Source organism: Moschus berezovskii, chromosome 3 (assembly GCF_049115385.1).
Source record: "Moschus berezovskii isolate FMDL1 chromosome 3, NW_MosBer_1.0, whole genome shotgun sequence".
Lineage (NCBI taxonomy): Eukaryota > Metazoa > Chordata > Mammalia > Artiodactyla > Moschidae > Moschus > Moschus berezovskii.
Window position 1 is genome coordinate 86,427,249 of NC_142462.1, and position 7,998 is coordinate 86,435,246.

Here is a 7,998-nt window from a genome sequence, read left to right on the forward strand (position 1 = left end):
AATTATTTTTGTTTTGGGTGTGATAATGTTTTTTAACAGTCCTTATTGGCTAGAAATACACTGAAATATTTATAGGTAAAATTATGTCCAGGGAATCTTTAACACACTTCAGGAAAAAAATGAAGAAATAGATAAGGCAAAATTTTGATTGCTGTTGAAACTGGTTGCTAGTATATGAAAGCTCATTGTAACTATTCTGTATGTTTGGAAATTCTCTTAATTTTAAGACAAATTTTCAACCTTCCTTTGCTCTAGTTCCACACCCAGTAAGGACCTTTCTGGCTTCTTTTTTGCCTTCCTCTGTCCCACAAGAGGAATGCTCTCATTAGGCGATGTAAACATGCCTATAGACCGCCTCATTCTAAGTTTTCCTCAAGACTTTTCCTCAATTTTCTTAGCCCAGATACTCATTCTCAAGTTGCACCACTTTGTTCAAAGAAAAGAAGGTGAAGAACACAGAACCTTGGCAAAGGGAGGAACCTGCAGAGGTCGTCACTTAAACAAGACTGTCCCCTCCTGAATTTGGATGAGATCACAAGTTGTCTGCACAGCCGACTGCTGAATGTGGGCAGACTGTGACTTCTTGTCCATTTCATTAAAGCTGAGCCATTTGCTAACATTTAAAAATCAGATTTCATATTTAAATTTCCAGCTTCCAAAAAGATCTTCTTTTCCGTCCTCACCGCACAATTGCTGCTGCTCAGGAAGGGGTTCCTTGTAAAACTTCTTTAATGCCACTAGGGTATTTGCCTTGGTTCAATCCCACTTTTGAAGAGATAAACAAAAACATATACAACACTATGCAGATTCCTGGGTGGGGAAGACCCCTGGAGAAGGAAATGGCAACCCACTCCAGTATTTTTGCCTGGAGAATCCCATGGACAGAGCCTGGCAGGCTACAGTCCATGAGGTCGCAAGAGCCGGACACGACTTAGTGACTAAACCACCACAACACTAAACACGATAAGAATGATTTTTACACGGTTTCTATTTAGGAAGGATGGGAAGCAGCAGAACAAGCTCTGGGCCCCCACTTGCAATTGTCACGGGCCCATCAGACCCATGAGGCTGGATTTTGTTCTGCTTCACATGTCTTTCCACTGAGCCCTAAACCACTGTGAAACAGTGAAGCAGACCCACAGCCCAAGGGACTGCATGTTCCAAATCTTCACCTAGAAGACAATGAGCAAGAAGACAATGGAGAAGTTGAGAGAGAACAATAAGGGCTGAAAACACAGGCGGAGACGCCTCCAAGCCTCGCCCTTTGGGTGCAGTCTAGTGACCACTGGACCGTCTCTATTCGTCCCTCCTCCCACACATCTCTCACCTTTAGCCCAATCTCCACTTTTCTCTTCCTGGAAAGCATCCCCGGGTGACTATCTGTGAGCACTTTGGTGTATACCCCTAGCAGAGGAGTGTCAGAAAATAATCATTGCCACACCGTCATCTCAAGCAACAAAACTGATAAACTCCTAAAATCTGGACCACCTAAACCTGCTGGCGCCCCAGGGCTTGGAATACCGTTTCCCGTAGGTCTGTTTGGAGCCCCACCCAGGTGGGGCCTCCACCCCGGGGTCATGGCTCCCAAAGTCTCGGTGGGCCGCTACTCCAGGCGGCACCGAATGCGCCTGAGGCTCCTACACGATTTCTCACACCGGTATCCGCCTAGTCGGGGTCTTGGGAACGGTCTGTCGGTCCCCGGACTCCGACTTTCCTTTCCTCGGTAGACCCCGAGTTCGGAAGCCTACGTCGACCTAATCTTCCGGATACGGGACCCAAGCCTCGGCGCCGGCTGACGGGTAAGCAGCAGGGGCGAAGGAGGTGTCAACGTTTCCGTACTCTTGCTCTGCCACGCCGCGTTTGCTGGGAGCAGGGCGCAAGCGCGCGCATGCGCACTGAGCAGAGGCCGCTTGGCAGTTGACGGAGCCCACCGCGCCTCCAGAGAGCGGGAGGGACCAGCCAGTCTCCGGGAGTCCTGCGTGTGCGCACTCTCCCCTCGGCCCTGTAACTCGGCCCCAAAGACGCGGGCGGGGCGGGGAGGGGCGGAGCGGACGCAGAGCGGGCGTCATCGCGCAAGCGCGTCCTGCGCCTGGTCTTTCTGCGCCGTCAGGGAGCGGGGCGCAGGTGCACGCATGCGCACTGGGCACAGGGCGCGCGGTGGCAGGTGTCTGGGCTGGGCGTCGGCGGGCAATGGGGTTGCCGGCGTTGCTGCTCCTTGCGCTGTGCGCGGCAAGCGCGCGGGGGCTTTATTTCCACATCGGCGAGACCGAAAAGCGCTGCTTCATCGAAGAAATCCCCGACGAGACCATGGTCATCGGTCAGGCGGGGCGAGGGTGGATCGGGCCCTGAGTTGTCCCTAAGACGCAGTCGGGCTCTCCGCTCGCAGTGGCACTCTGAGGACGCCGGACGGTGACCGGGCGAGCAGTGCCCCCGCCTGGCGTCCCGGGAGCCGCGGAGTGTGGGAGCCGGACGGACTAGGCGGGTTGTGACTGCTCTGTCTGTTCCGCAGGGAACTACCGCACTCAAATGTGGGATAAGCAGAAGGAGGTCTTCCTGCCCTCGACCCCCGGCCTGGGCATGCATGTGGAGGTGAAGGACCCTGAAGGCAAGGTAGGGCGATCTTCACTCGAGCTCTTGGGGTGGGCAGAGCTCCTGAGACACGAGCTTGCGCTTGGCGAGGTTAGGGTAAAGGTGTGTGCTTTCACTGACTGTTCTGTTGCAGGTGGTGCTCTCGCGGCAGTACGGCTCAGAGGGCCGCTTCACCTTCACCTCCCACACTCCTGGTGACCATCAGATCTGCCTGCACTCCAACTCTACCAGGATGGCTCTCTTTGCTGGCGGCAGACTGGTAACGGTTTTCTTTTGGCCATAGCTCAGAATCTGTCACTGGGTTCCAAAGTTTTGATTTATTAAAGAACCTGTCTGCCAATGCAGGAGACCAAGAGATGCAGGATCCATCCCTGAGTCGGGAAGATCCTGTGGAGAAGGGCACGGCAACCCACTCCAGTGTTCTTGCCTGGAGAACCCATGGACAGAGAAGCCTAGCTGGCTGCGGTCCACAGGTTACAAAGAGTGGGACATAACTGAAGCGACTTAGCAAGAATGCACATCATTTGTAACTCTCTGTGGCACAGTTACAAGTGAGAAATAGACGTTGCCACAGAGACAAGAGTAAGAGTATGTTCCATAGCCTGGAACAGACCATCAGCGGTTGCATCACTTAGACATCGTAACCTCAGAATGGCTCTGACTTTGGGGTCCAACCTTATTTCCTCCTAGCGTGTGCACCTAGACATCCAGGTTGGGGAGCATGCCAACAACTACCCTGAGATTGCTGCCAAGGATAAGCTGACGGAGCTGCAGCTCCGAGCCCGCCAGCTGCTTGATCAGGTGGAGCAGATCCAAAAGGAGCAGGATTACCAAAGGGTAAGGGCATGTCACTGTACTTGGCCATGGCAGTTGACCTTTATACCCATTATACCTCCTGGAGTTTCTTCTTGGGGCTTTCCCTACTTTGGAAGCAGGCTGTTCAAAGACTGGAATGGAGGATATAGTGCAGATAGCCATTTTTAAGCTCTGTAGAATAAAGTGTAGAGAGGACAGTTCACACTCTAGCAGTAGCCATTGCCTGCTTCCTTGTCTTGGGATCTTGCTTGAGATGGTTTAAGAGTGTGATTTCTGTCCTAGCAGAGAAGCTCATGGAAGGGCAGCATGTTACCTCCTTGGGGCACTCCCAGGGGAATCAGGCAGTATTTCAAAAGGTGCTTGGTCCCATAGTTGAGCAGTGGCATGGGAGGGAAGGACCTCACAACAGCTGAGACTGTCTCTCCTGCACATTTAATCCTGGGTCCATTGTCCTATGCAGTATCGTGAAGAGCGCTTCCGTCTGATCAGTGAGAGCACCAACCAGAGGGTCCTGTGGTGGTCCATCGCTCAGACTGTCATCCTCATCCTCACTGGCATCTGGCAGATGCGTCACCTCAAGAGCTTCTTTGAGGCCAAGAAGCTGGTGTAGTGTCCTCACCACGTGACCCTTTTCTGTCACCTCAATTATTTGGTACTTTCCCCATCCAATATCTTATCCACCTGGATTCTGAGGGAAAAAGAGTGAAAAAAGAAAGCCACATTGGTTCCATGGCAACAAAGCATTCAGATCAGCCGCTTGTTAACACTGGTTTTCAAGGACACAGGACACTGGTCCAGGCTTTCAAAGATCCGTCTTGGGGTTTGTGCAGAGTTGGAACTGACCCAGGACTAAGTCTTGCTTCTTTTGCCTCCAGTGATTCCCCTTTCTCATAAAATGAGCAAATGAAAAACTCTCCTGCTCCTTTAACCTTTCCCTTGGTCTACTTACGAAGTAGGCGACCAAAATGCTCCACCGAGGAGGCCTGCCTCACTGCTCTGCTGTCAGTCCTGGGTTCACTCAGCAGCTTTGTGAATGTAAATAGGGGCAAAGGCCCCAGAGGATTGAAAAGTTTTTCTATATATTAGAACTATTTTTTGATAAAATTATATATTTTCCTTCCTAGTTGAAGTGTTACTGCCTTTGTGTGACTAGCTGAAAACACCAGTGCAGTCCCTTCTGCATTGTTTATGCACACATCCTTGATAACTAACTACCATGGCAGCTCCCAGGACTTCAGCTCTCAGGGCCAGAGAGCAGATGTCACAGATGCTCTCAAGGCCTAATCAGAGGGCCAGGCAGAGAATTCTCCAGGACACCTGTGGTTTCCATCACACAGGGCCTGAATTCAAGAGTGAGGCAGTGACAGCTCACACAAGGCAGGACACTCTTACCCTCCCTTAACTTTTATTTAAGCTGTGGTAAATGTTTTCCTCGCGGGAACCAGATTTGGTTCTTTATACAGATTTTTCCAGTGAAATAAAACGTGTTGTAGTAGCTGTGTCTGAAATGAAATAAAAAAGCCGTGGGCAGAGGGGAGGCACAAATGGAGATGGAAGAAAAGCTTTTGGTCTGGGTGTTTCTGCAGCTGACCGGGAGTAGACTTCGGCATATGGGCTTGTGAGGTAGGGTGCGGGAACAGACAGGGTGGTGGCTCAGCCATGCACAGAGGGCAACCACGTAGGCCTGTCCGCAAGGAATCCAGTGTGAAGAGGTTAAGTGTCTGTTTCTTAGCTCCCTGGAATCATAAGTGTAAACACATCTTAGCATACTTCCCTCATGCCTTTCTGCCATATAAAACTTAATACCATTAGTTGCCCATTCTTGACATTTTATTTCATGGTTTTATTTAAAATACATTATCTGACATACAAAACTAAATTCTTCCCTTGTTTTTATCTTCCATACTATTCTACATATGTATCTATTTTTACTTATAAAAGTATAAGCAATTTAGTTTTCTAGCGTTTTCACTTAATATTTTTGTAAATATTTAAGAAATTCCAATTTGGGGTGACCATGTTAATGGTTCAGTGTGGTGAAATGCCATAAATGACTCATCCAAAACTATTTGGATATTTACCATGATATTCTTCATGTTAGAATTAACGGAAAATGAGGTGGCCTTGAAACTAGTTCATGTGTAGACCTCTGGCTTGAGGCTCTTTAGGAGCATGGGACATGTCAGGAAGGGAACACATGTCTGCTCTGTGGCTGTTACTAGGAATCTACCTAGCAAAGCACACTGGTGTCTAGGCTGTAAGAATATAGGAAATCGTCTGTCCATCTGTGCATCTCAATTATGCTGTTGGGTCAGTAGGTACTCAGTTTCTCCTCTTGTGAATTTTTGATAAGGGAATGGAGTGAAGACAGAGGTGGGAGTATATCACACCTTTACACTGATGGGACAGTTGGAATCTTGATTGCCAGAGGATAGGCTAATCGGTGGTAGATGTAAGGAAGAGTTTCCACATGTGTGGTATTCAGAGACACCATAAAGCCTAGGAAAAATTTTTTTTAATAGTTGGGCTACATCCAAGGAATTCTGGGGACCTTTTTCCCCAATACTACCCTGATTCCATTCTGAAGTTCTTGCTTTCTTAGGTTATAAAACATTCTTACCGAATAGCCTTCTATCCTTATACCAAAAGGCTGTGGGGGCACAGGAGTCTTTCTCCTCATCCCATTATCCCTGGCCCAGTCCCCATCTCCATGTTTTGGTTCCAGCCTCACTTTACCTGTGGTGCTCTCAGTTCTCACCCTAATAACACCAAGAGCCTGACTTCTGGATCTCATGCTGGGCCCATATCAGAATAGAGGCATAGGGTCACCTGAGAAACTCATCCATATAGATTCCTGAGCAACATTTATGTCCAGTCTGACTATGTTTGGTGTGGTGTGGTAGGCAGAATGGGCATCCCTGGTGGCTCAGATGGTAAAGAATCTGCCAGCAATGCAGGAGACCCAAGTTCAATCCCTGGGTCAGGAAGATCCCCTGGAGAGGAGAATGGCAACCCATGCCAGTATTCTTGCCTGGAGAATCCATGGACAGAGGAGCCTGGCAGGCTACAGTCTATGCAGTCACAGAGATGGACATCCTGCATCCCCTAACACACATGGTAGACAGACTAATAACTTCCCAATAATGTCCAACTAGATGTACTCTGAAACCTGTGAATATGTTACCAAACATGGCAAAGAGAAATTAAGGTTGCTATCATCTGCCTTTAAGATAGGGAGACTATCCTGGATTATCTGGGAGGGCCCAATGTCATAACAAAGGTTCTTGAAGAATGCAAGAGGGAGGCAAAAGAAGGTTGTAATGATGTGACACAAGGACTCAACCCACCAATAACAGCTTTGAAGATAGACCAAGGGGGCCACAAGTGAAGCTGCGAAAGGCATAAAAATAATTCCTTTAGAACCTCCAGAAGGGAATGCAGCCCCACCAACCTCCTGATTTAAGCTTAGAGAGGCCTTGTCACACTTATGACCTACAGAACTGTAAGATAGTAAGTCTGTGTTAAGCCACCAAATTTATGATGATTTGTTACAGGAGAATAGCAAACTGATAAAAGTAGGGACCAAAAATCCCCTTTTTTTTTTTTGGTTGAGTCTTACTGCTTGGGAAATCTCAGTCCCCAAAAAGGAAATGAATCCAGGCCACAGCAGTGAAAGACTGGAATCCTAACCACCAGACCTGCAGGGAACACCTAAGAATTATTATTTTTAACCAAGCTGTGCAGGCAACACAGGTTGCTACCTTTGGGAACCCCAGAGCAACCTACCTTCCTCTTTGCTTATGCTACTCATTCTTCCAAACTTCATTCTTGGACTGTTCAATTGTTACAGCCTGTCCTTGTTCTGCCTGTGACCCTAAACCTTAGCCCAGCCCCAGTGGCCTCTATTATATGCTGGTACACCCAGTGTCACTTGCTCTTTACTCTGAAAGCCATTGCCGCGTTTCAGATTCCCACGTTCCCACTACTGCTACAGGCAAACAACCCTGGAACACATATGCTGGTGCACTTTTCCTAAGCAGAGTCGGTGGCAGAGCAATTAATGCTTGCACATAAACCTGACAGAGATCCCCCAGATGCATAATGGCAGGAAAGGGCGCAGGACTCACCAGTATTTCCCAAACATGGTAAGGTACCACCCGCGGCATCCCTTTTCTTAGGTAGTACACAGACGAGCATTCTAAACATTGATGTATTTGCCAATATAACTACAATTAATACTGGCATAATTGCTAGGGAGAGGTTGTTAAAAATCCAGCGCTAGATGAAGGTAAAGCCATAAACATGCAGCCTGATGGAGAAACTTGAGGATTGCGTGGCCGGTGTCGGTGGGCGGAGGCGAGTCCGGAAGGGACCTCACCCACCTCCACGGAGCCCCGCCTCTGCCGCAGGTAACCCTAACCCAAAACGCCATTTAGAGGTAGTGTCAGGGGACGGGCAAGAATCCGTGGGCTCTCCCCCGCCCGTCGCCTCTCCCCGGAGACCCCACAGCGAGAGCGCAGCGGCAGCCGCAGAGCCCAGCCGGAACACCGGAAGCCACGGCCAACCCCTTTGAAACTGATTGGCTGCTGCTTT

The 7,998-nt window shown here is 49.1% G+C and overlaps 1 protein-coding gene across 1 annotated transcript; it reads left to right on the plus strand.

Moving 5' to 3' along the window:
* Nucleotides 1–2,111: 2,111 nt before the first annotated feature.
* On the plus strand, nucleotides 2,112–4,900 carry TMED4 (transmembrane p24 trafficking protein 4). Its single transcript, XM_055421101.2, has 5 exons — nucleotides 2,112–2,317; nucleotides 2,510–2,610; nucleotides 2,723–2,848; nucleotides 3,280–3,426; nucleotides 3,866–4,900. The coding sequence occupies exons 1-5, from the start codon at nucleotides 2,191–2,193 to the stop codon at nucleotides 4,013–4,015; spliced, it is 651 nt and encodes a 216-aa protein (XP_055277076.1). The 5' UTR covers nucleotides 2,112–2,190; the 3' UTR covers nucleotides 4,016–4,900.
* Nucleotides 4,901–7,998: the final 3,098 nt, after the last annotated feature.